At 39.4% G+C, this 17013-nt stretch overlaps 1 protein-coding gene across 15 annotated transcripts in view; it reads left to right on the top strand.

Moving 5' to 3' along the window:
• The window catches only part of Pkp4 (plakophilin 4), a 245314-nt gene that overhangs the window by 183875 nt on the left and 44426 nt on the right, over positions 1-17013 (top strand). For 10 of the 15 annotated variants that reach the window (XM_004629901.3, XM_012514437.2, XM_023713589.1 and 7 more), the window contains 4 exons: positions 5036-5167; positions 5274-5464; positions 8084-8633; positions 16211-16399. In XM_004629901.3, coding sequence (XP_004629958.1) covers positions 5036-5167; positions 5274-5464; positions 8084-8633; positions 16211-16399 — 1062 coding nt within the window. The remainder of the gene's footprint in view (positions 1-5035; positions 5168-5273; positions 5465-8083; positions 8634-16210; positions 16400-17013) is intronic. The other 5 variants (XM_012514439.2, XM_023713592.1, XM_023713591.1 and 2 more) reach the window with 2 other exon arrangements.

The raw sequence follows: 17013 nt of genomic DNA, 5'->3' as shown, positions 1-17013 counted from the left end.
AAAAAAAAAAAAAAAAAAAAAAACACAAATGGTGCTGGAAAAACTGTCTTTCCACATTCCCAAAGTCTGAAATTAAACCCATGTCTATTACCATGCACTAAACTACAGACAAAATGGATCAAAGATTTAAACATTAAAACAGAAACACTAAATCATCTAGAGGAAAATGTAGATAGAAATCTTAAAGACATAGGGGTAGGTAGAGATTTCATGAACATAATGGATGTTTTCAAAAGCATGCATCTTGGTCCAGGAGATACCTCAGTGGCCCAAATTCCTGCCTGGGAAGTACAAAATCATGAGTTATTCTCGGTACCAAAAAAAAAAAAAAAAGCATCTTATAATAAGATTGCATAAGTAGCACATAATAAATGTATCCCTTATCATTGAACAATCAGGGATAATTAAGCCAGTAAGTAGAAAATTTTTTTTTAATCTGAGATAGGTTGCGTGTATACATTTATACATGTGTGTATATATATATAGTTTGTGAATTTTCAAGGACACTAATTTTCAAGTTTTCAAGGAAACAATTTTGAAAACTACATTTTTCGTATACTTTTATTTTTAATTTGTGATAAGTTTATTTATTTATTTTGTTTTTTACAGTGTCTCACTGTGAAGCTTGGATTCATGGTGATCCTCCTGCTTTCAGCCTCCCCAGCACTGGGATTACAGGCATAGACCACTAAGCCTGGTCTCTGGCTGGCTTAGCCCAACCTGGGGGCAGGGCTGGCATGACATGTGGTGCCAGGGATAGAATGCTGATCCCTGCGCTTACCTAAGCAGGCACTTTAGTCTGCTGAGCAAACTTGCCGGCCCCTGTAATACATTTTTCAGACTGTCAAAAGACTTGTATACTAATATAATGAATACATGGATCTTAAAAAGCAAAGCATGCACACAGTTGAATCCCTCTACATTTGGGGGGGGGGGTGGAGCTGAGTACTGGGAATGAAACTCACGACCTTGTACTTGCCAGGCAGGTGCTTTTGCTGCTGAGCTTTCTCCCCAGGAACATTCCTCCTTTAGCATTCTTCTAATGATTTAGAAGATAGTTCAGAATTATTTTCTCTGCAGATATTTATTTTTTGTATGTTCCACAATAGAAATACAAAAATGAAAAAAGGCCATCAATATGTATAGTATGGAAATAGGCTGACTTATAGTTCATATTAAATAAGTCTGTTTTATACACTTTTTACAACTTTACTTTTTACAACCTTAATTTGTGTATTTACTTTATAGTAGGGCATTCTCTCAACCCAGTTTCTTGGATCTTCAAATTAGATTCTCTGTACATGGAAATTTAGTAACTTTTAATTTCCATCTCAGTGACCCTTTCTGTACTGGATTTAGCTGAGTATTGCATTTAAAAATAAAATAAATAAATAAATAAATAAATAAATAAATAAAAGAAAAATAGGTGGTAACATTTAGTGGGTACGTCACTACGTTACTTTTAGGGTATTTTTTTGTTTGTTTGTTTTGTCTGTTTTTGAGATATTGATTCTATTAAGTTTTATTATGGTGACTGGTGTGCAGTCACACATCTCAGTGTTTGCATTTGTTCTAAAATCACTTATTTTAAATAGATTTTCATAAAGAAGACCTCAGTGTATGGGCTGCCAAAGCAAGCCTTCATAAAGAAGAGTTTAAACACAACTGCTTGTCACATGGTTTCTGACAAAATGTTCCATTGTTTGAAAAGAAACAGTTGCTCAAGTACCATTTTTAGGGTGCATCTTTTTTCTATTCACAATAAATAGGGTTGCTCTTTTTCTTTCTTTCTTAATGGCAGCATGCACAAACTCTTGACTTTCTTTGTTTCCAGGGTGATACTTTTTCCTATCCTGACAGTGCATGCTGCCTGGTGTTTGGAAACCAAACCCTCTGATGCATTGGTGCCCCACATTGTATGTTGTATTAAAGCTAAAACCATGAACTGTTTGAATGTCTTTCTCCTGTAAAGACGGTACATTTTTGCCTGTTTGTGAAGACTTGAAGCTCTCACGATCTCTGTAACTTGTTGCTGTTCTCCTGTCGCATTTCCCATGTTCCCTAGTCTGACCAGCTAGCTCTCCAACTCCTCCACAGTGCCTGCAACTCCTGGGACTCTGCTAGCCCTGCCTGTTCGATATAGTTTTCCTAATACTTAACAAATTCCTTCAAGAATTGCTGTAGAAGGTTTAAAATTCCATACTAGAAAATTTGTAATAAAAATAGTAATTTTAATACAAATACAAATTTGTAATATAAAACTTGTAATAGACAATTCACAAATGTAGCAGATCACTTTCTAGTACCATCAGCCTGTCAGTGACTCATATCATGTTTCAGCTTGTACCAGGGAAACCATATAGTAGTGTCTGTAATCTTTATTAAAATTCTAGAGTTGAGAATTCAGAACTGTCACAGAACTCAACCAGCTAGTGTTCTGTCAGAGGATGTGTCAGGAGACAGCATTAAAAACTTGTACCGAGAATGTCAGCATACTTTTCTAGACACTGAAAACAAAGTCTTAGATTGAATCTGACATCAAGTTAAAGATTGAGAATGCAGTGAAAGTTCCCAGATCTTCCTGAAATCTCATATTCACCTTCTAAATCAGCTTGATAAGCAGTGCCTAAAAATTGGGCTTAGGTTCACATAGCCAAATTGTACTGGGCACAATAAGATAAGACTTTGGCACAGTACAGAGCATGCATCAGTGCCAAATACCGGGAAGCTACTACTGTTAGCAAGAATGTGTTCAACAAATATTTGAAGAGCATCCCTAAGTATAAGGTGCCCCCCTACGCACTGAGACTAAACAGTAAACAAAACAGAGAAAGGTCTCTGTCCTGCTTGAGCCTGGGTTCTAAATAGAGCAAGACTCTTACGTGCTACTGCGAACAGGACAGCTGTTGCTTGTAGTTAATGCAGCTGCTTAGATGTTAATTCTTCTAGGATACTCTTCCTGTTTCCCTTTCTCCCAAACACATATGTGCATGTGAAAACGCACATATGCACATTAAAACACATGCCTTTTCTCATACTACATTCCTAGAGCATGGCACATAATAGAACCCTACAGAAGAAAAGTTAGGAAGAAAGAAATGAACATGTTGAAATCCTTAGGGCTGTATGTTGAACTGAGAATGTGAAATGGATTAATTTAAAATTATTCAATAGAGAATAAAGCAGCATTCTTGAGAAAACATACTAACACATAAAAGCTAAATTTGAGTTAAAAAATACTGGTATTCATGAGAGGATATACAGTTTTTAAATAAAGTGGATATCTGAGAGGAATTGGGAAAATGCAACATGCTCTTGAGCACCTAGATTTATAGCATTGAAAACCTGAGTTAGGAGAGGAAAGAAGATAAATTGGTTTTGTTTCTGTCTTTTTTTTTTTTTTTTTAATGTATTTCGTACAGGGTCTCACTACACAGCTTAGACTCATAGGGGTCCTCCTGCTTTCAGCCTCCCCCATGCTGGGATTACAGGCATGTACCACTGCGTCTGGTGGCCACAGCCAGCTCAGCGCGCCTGGGGGTTGGGGGGGTGGCAACAACAGCATAGCATGTGTGTTTTTGAGTCTTTGTATTTTTATTTTATTTTATTTATTTGTGTGTGTGTGTGTGTGTGGCCAGCTCAGCCCACCAGGGGGCGGGGCTGGCTGGCATGTGGTGCTGGGGGATTGAACCGCGGTCCCTGTGCTTTGCTAAGCTTGTTCTAAGTAGGTGCTTTAGACCACTGAGCCATCTCACCAGCCCCGATTCTTTGTATTTTATGTTTTGAACTTTGAGTTCAAGATGACACATGGTACAGTTAAAAATAATATAATGGTCTGGGGCCGGTGGGGCACACTTGTAATCCCAGCACTTGGGAAGCTGAAGCAGGAAGATTGCCGAGAGTCTGAGGTCAGCCTGGGCTACATTGTGAAAACCTGTCTAAAACAAAAAAAAGGTGGGGGGGCAGACAAAATAGCTTAGCGCTTTAAAGTGCCTGCTTAGGCAAGCTGAGACAAATGCGCAGGGACTATGGTTGGATCCCTGGCACCACATGCCATGCCAGCCCTACCCCCCAGGGTGGGCTGAGCCAGCCACAAAAAAAAAAAAAAAAGAAAAGAAAAAGAAAAAGAAAAAAAACTAAGAGAGAGAGAGAGGTTTAGTTAAAGGAAAATTGATCTGGTTAGACTTGTCTCTGTCTTTAAAAGACTGTAAGCAAGCAGTTGGGTTTGTAACTGAAAACTTAGTAGAAGTCTTTTGAATGTAGATGACAGGAAATGTAATGTAGGAAGGCTGTCCCATCTTCCAAATTTTAATCACCAAGCCCTGCAATATGGACACTGTTGTAAGCTTTTATTTTTAACGTTTGGAATTTGGAGGACCTTTCCTTAAACACAGTAGTACCTCAGTTCACAAATAACTTGTTCTGTGGTTTTGGAAAAAGGGACCATAGTTGTGCTCATGTGGGCAAGATGGCTGCAGTCCTGGCAGCCAGCCAGTGCAGTTTGCAAGCAGACACATTCATGACCCAAAGGACCCCTGTACTTGGTCTTTATTCACATTCTCTCTCAAAATCCTTTTGAAGAAAGGTGCCTGAGAGGTAAGTTTTCCAAAGTGAAACAAGATCCATTTTGTACATTTTGATCTAATACAATGATAAACTCTGTATATGAAACACATTTGTAGATAGGAGTCAAACTGCTTATTCTTAAGGTGAAAATATAGAGACTTATACTAATATATACATGATTAAGATGATATTGACATATCTGAGCCTTTTAAAAGAAGATTTTATGTAATAATTTTTTTTTCAACAAATAATACACTGCATATATTCTTCTTAGTGGTTAATTGCTGTACAAGATGCGGACTTGTGATCCTATTTACAAACACCATTAGAACAAATCATTCTATTCATTAACAGAATGTAACTATATATCTATCCCAACCACTTTGAATACACAGATACAAAATGGACATTCATCTGTATACCCCATTTATGTAATAATTATAATGTGGTTGAACTTATCTATTTACAGATGTGCCAAATACTGGTGTAAGCAAACCTAGAGTTTCTGACGCTGTCCACCCAAACAACTATCTCATCAGGGCAGAACCAGAACAAGGGATCCTCTACTCGCCAGAACAGACCTCTCTCCATGAAAGTGAGGGTCTGTCATATTCATTTTTAAGTATTATACTTGCTTTCAATAAATTCACTTTGAGCATGAGCATCAGAATTGTACCATAAAGAGTCTTTTTGCTGGTTTCCTTCAGGATCATTGGGTAATTCGAGAAGTTCAACGCAAATGAATTCTTATTCGGACAGTGGGTATCAAGAAGCAGGAAGTTTCCACAACAACCAGAGCGTGAGCAAGACAGATAATAGACAGCAGCATTCACTCATAGGATCAGCTAATAACCACTTGGTGAGGAGTTCGAGAGCTGAAGGACAAACACTGGTGCAGGTAAGCCAGAAACATCAAGATCCTTAGAGAGAAATACCCACCTAGTTAAGTGCCGATGATGGGTGAATTCTTACTAAAAGTAAGCCCACTGGGTACAATTTTGAGTTTATAGAGTGATTAAAACACCAAAATCACTTTTTACCCTTTGACTCAAAGTATTATCAAACCTAAATCCTAAAAATATGTTTGTTGCAACTACTTAGCTCCTATTAATCAATTCTGTTAAGTTCTTAGACACAGTAGAGTAATTCTTTTATGAACAGAAAGTTTGGTATGAGGTGTTCAGAGGGAGTATTAGAAGACTGGAAATACTCCAGTATTCCTAAAAATATTGGAATTAAAATACAGAATAGAGAGTCCAGAGAGTAGAATACTATTCCCACACCTGGATGAAATGGGACGTAGCCCATTCTTACTGAATTTTTACCTTCTTTGAAACTATTTGTTTTCTGAAAACTCATTTCTTTGGCTAAAATGTAAGATTCCTACTTATAGAAAATATTGTATAGAAGCACAGTCACTCTGTAAGGCTTTCTAACTTGATAAATGTATTGTTATTGTTATTATTACTATTAATTGTCTTTATATTTTTACAATCCCCTTCGACATTGCTATTGTAGTCACAACTCCCCACTAGCGTGTACCAGTATTAAGAGAAACAATAGGAGTCCTGTGGACCTATCCTGTAAGGATAGAGCTCTGTCCAAGTATCCCAGTGATCTTTTCTGGCATTGAAATCTTAGCAAACTAATTAGGAAAGTGAGAGACGTTCTTGTTCTGCATGATGCTATCCGGGGTGCCAGCAGGTATATACAACATAGACCAGGTTTCTCGGTGTCAGAGGAGGAACATAATACAACTTGGACACTTTCACCCATTTGTGTAGAAAAACCAATTAAGTACATGGCTTTCTAAGCTAAAAGAGGAAATTTTGTGCTTCTAGAAAACTACTTAAGGCTGTACTTGCAGTCCTCAGCTTATACACGTGCCCTTTGCTGCTAGAGTTGTTCAGTGGAAAACTTAGAGATACTTGCCATTAAATACCTAGGGAAATTCATTTGCTTAGGTGGATTTCTATGTCTGTGGGCTGAGGTCAAACCTTTGAACAATAAACCTTTAAAGCATAGAAATTCTCTTTTCCTTAGTAATGAGAACCTACCACTTTTTTATTTTTTAAACTTACAACTGATGTTGTTCCTAAAGCTTAAGAATTGTTGCAAGTAGGTCTAAGATTTAATTTCCATGCAGTCTGGACAACATATTTTCTAGTTTTCTGGTCCAAGTGACATTCCGTTTGGGTAGAGTATTGTTAGCACTATTAACACCCAAGCGTGCATTTTTTAATTTCCCAACCATTTGTTAATTTTTAAGTTCTATTTCCATCATCTTGCAATTTGCCTCTTCACTCCCCATCTCATCTCCTCCCCACAGCTAGTAATTTCCCAAAATCATTGAACTTGAGCCCACTTGAGGGATCAGCAGGTGTTTGAGCCAACTCAGTTGCCTGTGATGCCCTGAAGCAAAGCTTGCATCTTCTAGCATGTGTGAGAGGGCACAGAGTTGTCTCATCCCTGCTGCTTCTCCTGTTACCACAACTGAAACTGAACTGAGGTTGATGGCAATCAAACGCTGGCAGTCCCTCAGGAAATCGCTAAGCAGTCTGGTCCAGGGCTGTCATCTGGAGCCTGGATGTCTGTTTTCATTTTGCAGCCTGCTTTCCTTTTTCTCATGCCTCATCCCCTCATCCCCTTCTGTCCAGCTACCACTCATGTGGCACCCCAATAAGAAAGGAATCTGACACAGGCTGTGCTTACAGGGGTCTACAGGGTCATAGTGGGTTCATGTTCTCTTCTGGTCTTTTCCAGCTGACTAGACCAAGACCCCAACAGAGACTGAGCATTCTTCCTGTTGCAGCCTGAGAGCTCATAGCTCAGGAGGTGCCACACTTGAGCTAGAGTAATAAACACATGTGGCTCGCATGCCTGCATAATCAGGCTGTTCTGTGAAGTGAATGCACCTGGAAATGCCCTAGGCCTAGACTCTATCCAAAAGTTCATTTATTTCATTTTGAAAGAATACATTCCTTTTGTTAATAGGGCCAACTTACAAATAACGGTTTATAAACACCCCTCTAGTAATACTTAGACTGATATATTCAAAAACATTCTTTTTGTTTTACAAAAATGCATTACCTTGGCCAAACTTTGACCCACAGGGAATGAAGTAAGTACGTTGCTCTGGTGACCCTTTATACTCACGTGGCACTTGGAATAAAACATTTTATATGTTGTGAAAAATGCATAGGCAAGAGGATAAAGAAATGTAAAGACAGGAGAAAAAGAATATTAAAATGTCTTCAGATCTCTTTTTACTGGCTAATTTTAACACTGAGATTTAAAGACACACACACACACACACACACACACACACACAAATGTAGAAATGTACCATGAGGAAAATTAAGATCTAGCTTTGAGGCAGAAAGCAGAAAAGAAACTTTGATGCCTAAAATAAATAGTAAATTCACATTCTGTTGAGAGCTATGTGCATTTTTTCTGTAATGACAATGGACACAAAACCCTGGATAAACCCGTTCTCTTTTCTCCCCCCTCTCATCAGCCATCAGTAGCCAATCGGGCCATGAGAAGAGTTAGTTCAGTTCCATCTAGAGCACAGTCTCCTTCTTATGTTATCAGCACAGGCGTGTCTCCCTCACGGGGGTCACTGAGAGCTTCTCTGGGTAGTGGATTTGGCTCTCCGTCAGTGACCGACTCCCGCCCTCTAAACCCCAGCGTGTATTCCTCCACCACGTTACCTGCTCAGCGAGCAGCCTCTCCGTACTCGCAGAGACCCGCCTCCCCAGCAGCTGTGCGGCGGATTGGGTCAGTCACTTCCAGACAGACCTCCAATCCCAACGGACCAACCCCTCAATACCAAACCACCACCAGAGCGGGGCCCCCGCTGACCCTGACGGATGCACAGACTCGAGTAGCTTCCCCATCCCAAGGCCAGGTGGGGTCGTCGTCCCCCAAACGCTCGGGAATGACTGCCGTGCCACAGCATTTGGGGCCTTCCCTGCAGAGGACTGTTCATGACATGGAGCAGTTTGGACAACAGCAGTACGACATCTACGAGAGAATGGTTCCACCTCGGCCGGACAGCCTGACGGGTGAGCAGGGGCCACGGGGCTTCCTGGAGCCACGAGGGCTCCTCGCATGGATAGCGCTCGTGTTTCTGTGTTGAAATTTGTGGTCTACCTCACATTAACCTTTCTTTTAGGGTCCGCTGCTTAATGTATGAAATCATACACATTTATGGTAGCAGAGCTGTTGCAAATGGATACTCTCCCTGCCCTCAAAATATTAGAGTTTCAAATGTAGCTTTTTTATATTTTAGAAAAACTTGTTGGAATGTTAAACAATTTTATTGTTTTAATGAAAGCATTTTCTTCATATTTGAATTTTTTCTTTAGAAGTACTTTGGAGGTATGAGCTAGAATATTAATTTCATTTTCCAGCTCCCTAGTACCCCAACCCTGATTTTTGGCATCTCCATGGGGAATGCACAGAGCTCTTAAGAAGCACCTCAAATGCTGTTGAGATTAAATGGGAAAGATTCCAAGTCCCTGATATTACAGCCACTCCCTTTGGGAACTTTTTCACAAAAGGTTACGCACTTACTATAAAGATTTTGTTCTTTTTAGTGAAATGAAATTTGTCTTTCATGTTTTAAGTCATATTTTAAAAGCACTATGTGCAGAAGTCTAAAAACATAACCATAGAGAAAAAATAGGAATGAGAAATGGAAGTCTCAAGCCATTTGACCCTTCCCACCCTGGTCACTCTCGGGTGTTTCTGTACACTGAGATCTGTATTCTGCGTGAAGGTGCACGGACTTCGTATTGTGCTTTCCTTTATACTGTTGAGATCCTGGCATGTGTTCTCTTTTTGAGTTCTTAGCAGCACATGTTTGCAGTGCATGGTGTGTACATTCTTCTTAGGGGGCAGGGACATGTCCTCGGCATATCTTGATTCTTTTTGCTCCCTTTTGCCTCTCACCCTGCATTCCCATGTGTTCTTTCATACCTTGTTTCATTTTGTGGTTTGAAGTTTCTACCTCATTCTTTCTTAATAGCTACATAGGAATATACATCAGTAATTTGTTTCATTGCTTCCTTAGTGGACATTTAGGTTTCGTGCCAACCCATATACAGCCTTTCTGCATTTTTCGTAAAGGTCACACAGTAACTCTGGACTCCATTTGTGTCATCTTTTTTTTTTTTTTTCTTAAATAAGCAATCAGTCTCAGGACCTTGCGCTTGCCAGGCAGGCACTTATGCTGCTGAGCTATCTCCCTGGCCCCGAGGATCCATTTCTTAAAATGTAATTTCTATATCAAAATATGTACGTATTTTTACCATCAGAGATTTTCCAATTGCCCTCAGAGGATTTTATAGGCCCACCTGTAGCTGAGTGTACCTGTCTTCCTGAGTATTCATTAGCACTATTGTTTGCAGTTCCATCTTTGCCCATCTGATGAGTATAAAGCTGTACCTTGTTGTTTTAAATGACCTTTATTGAATTATGCTTGACTCTGAATAGTACTTATGTTTCTCGGCCATTTTACTTTATCTTGTCTAAAAACTGTAGGTTTGGGGTCTCTTGCCTATTTTTATAATTTGTAAAAACTTTTTTCTACTTGAAATTAAATTATGCCCTTGTGATATGTTTTTAACATTTTGATTGAAATTTTATTTGTTTTTTTAAATTTATTTATTTATTGGTACTGAGGATTGAACTCAGGACCTTGCGCTTGCAAGGGAAGTGCTTACACCCCTGAGCTGTCTCCCCAGCTGCATTTTTTTATAATGTTTAATATTTTTCTGATATTTTTTTTCTTAAGGTTTCTAAGCAGTATGAAGTCATTTTGTGATTTTTCTCAGTGAATGATGAAGAATTTGTGTTAAATTTGAATTTGCACAGTATCTTAGTTACTTGTTGCCAAGACAAAAATACCCAGCACCCAAAGTTAGAGGTGGAAAGGTATATTTGACTCACAGTTTGTAAAGGTATCAGTTCAAGGAAGAGTGATTTAGCAAAGGACAAAGCAAGGAAAAACCATTCATGGCAGGAAGAAGGTAGCAAAGCGACGAAGTAATGAAGAAGCAAATCCAAGCAACCTTAACAGTTCCCACAGCAGGGTGGCTTGGCAGATGAGAACAGTTTATGGTAAGGCCTTCAACAGCATCTTTCTGCCCCCTTGTACTGCATCCAGGCTACTAGGATGAGGCCATGTCAAACCAATCAGTGGACTGATTTAGTAATCACACACCCTTAATTACAGCGTCACACACTCTCTATCTTGCCACAAAAGACCCACCTATGACCACATCAAACTGGGGGTAGGTGATTTAAACAGATCATAACAAGCTGAAAGAAATTCCTAATGGAAAAAACTTTAAAAAAAAAAAAAAAATCTGTCATTAGAGAAGTGTGATTGGCCTAGATATTCTTTGGAATACCTCAGAAAAATATACAACAAAAGTTATATAGGAATCACTTATGAAATACTGGCTCCCAGAGGAACCCTAAAAGGTAAATAGTTCTGAGGACTTCCATTTTCCCCATGTATGTGTAGGAGAGCTATTCAGAAATCTCAGCTTGCAGGATAACGATGGGAAGGAAACCAGTGAAATAGATCACTGTCTCCAAGTGGAACACTTGGAGGGCTCGTCTCTAGAAAGCCTATTTTTGAATGTATGATTTACTTTTCTAGAAATAACTGTAGCTTTCTAAATGTTTTGTAAAAAGAATTTCTTTGAAAGTTTCCGTGGCTGTCTCCTCAGCCAGCAGGAAGCATGCCAGCATGGTAATCCGAGAGGTTCCACAGTAGCTTTACTTCCTGTCATCTGCCTAACCACTTTTTCTGAACTTGCGAATTCATTTTTGGAAATGATTTACTTTGGAAAATGATAAATACCTGTCATTGTATTTGCAATTATTCTTGGTTTCAGTGGTCTGCTAATTGATATGTCTACAGTATTTTATAAATTCAAGGACTTGATTATTGATCATAATTGAATGATAATCCAATGTGTATTTTTTCTGTAACTACAGAGAAACATGCTCTAAAATACCTTTTTTGGTATAATCATAGCATGTTACGAAAAGTTTTGAAAAAGGACTCTGTTTGAAAGCCAAATTTATGTCTATTTTAAATGAAAGTTTTGAATCATGTGTAATAAATTACCTAATACATGTTTCTGGGATTGTAAATAGAAATCATTGGTTGAGTAAATAATATAGAGTATTAGCCTTTCCAATCATTTGGAGAATTGCTTCCAAAAAATACTATATTTAATATCAATTAAAAAGCAAATTTTATTGTATTTCAGTGATCCTAAGTATAGTGGGCTTTCTACACATACTTATTTTACCAAGTCTAAAAGATAAGTCACTTCTAAAATGCTTATTTAAGGGCTATGTGTATGTTTTAAACTCTTCAGGTCAATGAAATAGTAACAGTCATTGTTATGTTTTTCAGAATGATTTTAATTTCAAGAAAGTGCCACATTTCCATTACAGCTAATCACACACGGGTTCCTCTTACTAGTAATCCTATAATGAGTTAGTATCCTAGTATCCGTTAGTTACATTTTATATTTTTGAATGATAAACGTTCATTTTGTTACCTTTTCCATCAAATCAAAGTAACTGTTTACAAAAGCTTTTTTTTATTTTTTTTATTTTTTTTTCATAATTTTATTGAGAAACAAATAGCAATGAGACAATTTTAAATCAAATTGGTAGGACAGTTTCAATAATTAACACACTGCATACATTCTTCCTAGGAGTTAATTCCTGTACAAGATGCAGACATGATATTCTGTTAACAAACACCATTAGAACAAATTCTTCTATTCATTAAGAGAATGTAGCTATATATCTATCCTAACCACTTTGAATACACAGATACAAAATGGACATTCATCTGTATCCCCTTTTTTTGTTAAGTTCTGTTATTTAAATATTATAGGTGTGTAAACTCAGCAAAATATTCCAAAGAGTCCAGTAGCCCATAATAGTATTGGGTCTTCCACTTGACTGGCAATGTCAGAAATTGTTGACCTGTGTCCCCTACAGCTCAACCCGACAGCATGGCTTTACTTCTTATATTTCGTTTTTATACTTTTCTGCTGGATGGTTAAGACCAAGGTAAAGCAGGACCTATGCAACAAGAGTTGTAGCTTTTGGGTCTGATAAGATCAGTGAAATCCCCTTACTGAGGATTTTTGCATGTATGTTCATGAAGGAGACTGGCCTATAAGTTCTCTTTTTTGGTTGCATCTTTCCATGGTTTTGGTATCATTACAATACTTGCCTCCAGGAATGCTTTTGGGAGGGTCCCTAGATTTTCAATTTCATTGAAGAATTTGAGGAGTATTTGAGTTATAGCCTCTGTAAATTTCTTGTAGAATTCAGCTGTGAATCCTTCTGGACCTAGAGTTTGTCGGTAGGTTTTTTTGGTTTGTTTTTTTTTTTTAATTTTATTGATAAACAGATAGCAATGAGACAGTTTCAGATCAAATCAGAAGTACAGATTCAACAAATAACACACTGCATATATTCTTCTTAGTGGTTAATTGCTTACAAAAGCTTTATTATTGGGCTCCAGTCCAGAATCCAGCCAGATCCTTACAGTGAAGCCAGCGTTCTGCGCACAGGCACATGCTTTGTTCTTACTCCACAGTGCCGTGCCCTGGGACTCAGCTGGCCTTTAGAGCATCTGGTCCTCGGCTTGCCTCTGCTCCCGTGGGAGTGACCTTAAGTCTCTCGCTAAAGCAGGAATTGAGTGTTATATAGCACCTCATACCGAGGTTACTGTTGACTAGACGTGCTCATCCATGGTGTGTTAGTATTAGCAAAAGCAATGCCTACATTCTTTTTTTTTGGTCAAAAATGGACTTGTTACTAAAGCACAGTGGGACCAGGAGGGTCTTCGTGAGGGGCCCCGCTTGCCATGAGCGCCAGTCATCTTCATCACGTGCCCAGGCGAGCTGCGGTGAGGAGGGGAGCTTCACATTGTCTGGGGCGTCCTTGAACCAGTCAGCAGTGCAGCAGGGGTGGGGACGCACACTCCTGGGATTTCTCTAGAATCTCATCTGTGATTAAACAGCAGGCCTTGACTCACACTGCTTCTTGTTTCTATTTCAAACTGCAGGTTGAGAGTTCTGGGCTCGGCCTAGGGCACCACCTGGAGGTTGAGGGGGCCGTAGGCTGACACCTGCAGATCCTGCAGCAGGGCTTCTAGGCCGTTCCTCAGCATGGCGTAGGGTGGCTTCTCCTCGTACCTGAGGGCCATCACCACCTTCAGGTACTGCTGCAGGGCCTCTGAGACCCTGTTGCAGTGGCCGTACAGTCTCATGAGTAGCTCTGGGGTGTCAACATACTTCTGCTTCTGCTTCATGATCTCCTCGGTGTTGGGAAGGCAATTTGTCCATGGCAGGGACCCATAAAGCCACTTCAGCACACAGTAGCCAATGGTCTGAAGGGCAGTGCCTACATTCTTGTTTGAGAGAGAGAGAGAGAATAAAAAGCTGAAAATCTCAAGACCATTTTACAATAGCAAGCATAATGCCATCTTTAAAGTCCATTGCTGCTGTGGACCCACAGTAGGTGCCAGCTTGTATCAGCTTAGGGTCGTGGGCTCTGCGGAGTCCAGAGCCTCCCGGCTCACCTCCGTGCATGGCGGGGCCTGGTCGTGTTCCATGCAGGTGCACTGTGCTGGTGCACTGTGGTTTGCCCCAGCTCTCCAAAGTAGCTTTCGGAAGGGAATGAGTCACATTTCACTTCAGGCTGCCAATTTCCTTGGCTTTTAAATGAGGTTGGGTTGGGTAATAACCCAACATAAGAGTATATAAGCTTACGGTCTTCATTTCAGCAAGTGGGGAGTCAGTACAAAACCTTACGTAGGGGCTGGGGAGATAGCTCAGTAGAATAAGCGCTTGCCTGGCAAGCATAAGGTCCTGAGTTCAATCCCCAGTACCGCAAAAAAAAAACAAAAAAAACCTTACGTAGGTTCCTTTAGTGTCACTCCATGTCTCACTGCTATCCAGGGTAGGTGATAATCATTCACTTTCGAAATTTGGAGTATTCCAACTTTTCTGCCACTCCTCGCTGAGTGGCCTGTAATTATCGCTTATGCTCAGGCCTCCTTGTTTTAGTTGTGATTTGATTAACTGAACTAATAGGATGAGAGTGATTTGTCTCTTTATAATCATTCTGTTCATTATTTGCAGCCTTTTTGGAAAGCAAATACATGCTGACCAACCTCAGATATGTTTGTACTTTCTTTTGCTTATATATGGACTGCCTAGTTAGCATTCTAACCAAGCGACAAATTATTTTAGTAATGACAACAAATCACAAATTTGAGAAATCCTAACATAGAATATACTGTTTGTCTTAAAAATTAAATGTATTGGGGCAGGGGAGATAGCTCAGTAGAATAAGCACTTCCCTGGCAAGTGAAAGGGCCTGAGTTCAATCCCTGGTTCTACCAAAAAAAAAAAAAAAAAATTCAATGTATCTTAGTGAGAATTCTGTATGAACATATATTATTTGCAATTGAAACAAAATATTTCAAGTGTGTTAAGTTTTATATACTACTAACTGTACTTTTCCTTTATGCCAAACAAGAATTTGGCATGTGGCTTCCTATGAAGACAGGTTTTGTTTTGTTTCTGACCAAGTGTCCCTCTGTACTCCAGGCTTGCATTTGCAGCCCCCCTGCCTCCATCTTCTGAGTGTTGGGGTTACAGACATGCACCATCACACTTAGCTGTATTTTTTTTTTAAAGAAAAATACAGTGATAATAAACAGTACAATGGTGTTTTATAATGGTAGATGTTTACCATGTACTAATATGCAAATTGCATAGCAAAGTTTTTCAATATTTTCCTGTCACGATCATATGTAAATTGATCATGTCACAAATACCAGATTTTACAACATAAAATTTGTAATATCTCTCTAAATTGTAGAGAAATTAATAAACATATTTCACAAGCATTTAAGAATTAACCTTTACTAATACAAACCTTGTGTAAACATTGTCTTAGGCATTCAAATGTGAGGCGCACAGGCCCTGCTTCCTAAGAGCTGACCTTCCACTCAAGGTCAGGCAGGTCTTCAGGGCTGGAAGTGAGGGGCCCGCGTCACTATTGGTGCAGCCGTGCGTCACATAATGGGGATGTAGTCTGATTGGTATTACTGTCTATGTTCTAGTAGTGGGAATATCATATCATAGAGTGCGCTTATGCAAACTGAAATGGCTACAGCATCACTAGGCCATATAACCTTGTGAATACCGTGTACGTGTGGTCTATCATTAACTGAAACCCTAAACAGCACATGATTGTGTGTTTTTAGAAATGAAAATTACATAACAGTAGTAGAGGCCATTTAGTCTACATCTTAAAATATAGGAATGAATTTCAGTAGATTGGACTATTATTTTTTATTAGAAAAATTGCTTTTTCCTGCTCCAAAGGGAAAGTTTTATTTTTAGGAGGTATAGTGCATAGAGTTCTTTTCACACCTGGCATCTGTCTTTTGGAAAACTTCACTAACTTTGTATTAGACTTAACACTTGGTGCTGTGGCCTGGGATTTTTAACAAGGGCTTTTCTTCATGACCTCACCATGATTTTCTCACATTTTAGTGATGTCACTGTCATGCCTTTAGGGTTACGGAGTTCCTATGCTAGTCAGCACAGCCAGCTTGGGCAAGACCTGCGTTCAGCTGTGTCTCCCGACTTGCACATCACTCCTCTGTATGAAGGGAGGACTTTTTACAGCCCAGTGTACCGCAGTCCGAACCATGGGACCGTGGAGCTCCAAGGATCGCAGACGGCACTGTACCGCACAGGCTCAGGTGGGCGCCAGCTTTGCTCAGCTCTGTCCCAGTGTCACCAGCCCAGCGGAAGGCTGTTGAGATTCCATTCCTGTTAGAAGGAAATTGTGTTGCCCATTTAGTTGTCAAACCAACAGCTGTGACAGCAGATCAATAGATGGTAAAACAGAAGTTCATTTAGTGCCTGTTTATAGGTAATCAGTTTTTACTTTAGTACAATCAATGAACATGATGATTATATTGTTAATTCTGGAATAACTGTGTAAAGCTATAAATGTGCTCCTCAGTTAAAAGCATATCAAATACAAAAAGGAAGGCTTTTGTTGAAATATTTCTTTGTAATGCTATTGCCTGTAACAAGTATTGCTAGAATTGATTCATAAACATCTTGATTGCCCTTGACTTGTATGTGTGGAAGCCAAGGGTGGTTGACATTACCCTTTCTTAGATATTGGATTGCCTCTGCCCGGTATAGACTGTGAAGTCAATGTCCTTGTAATGGCCTGAAGCTAGAGCCACGTGCAGTAGAAGCACTTAGGAAAACAGGGCGCTGAGCTGCACTGTCCCACACCTGACGCTCATGTGCGTCCCACACCACAACACCCAGTATATCTGAACCAAAGCCTAGAGTGGTA

The sequence above is a fragment of the Octodon degus genome, unplaced genomic scaffold (genome assembly GCF_000260255.1).
Source record: "Octodon degus isolate 3935 unplaced genomic scaffold, OctDeg1.0 scaffold00032, whole genome shotgun sequence".
In the NCBI taxonomy this organism is placed as follows: Eukaryota; Metazoa; Chordata; class Mammalia; order Rodentia; family Octodontidae; genus Octodon; species Octodon degus.
This window is presented reverse-complemented; position numbering and strand designations above follow the sequence as displayed.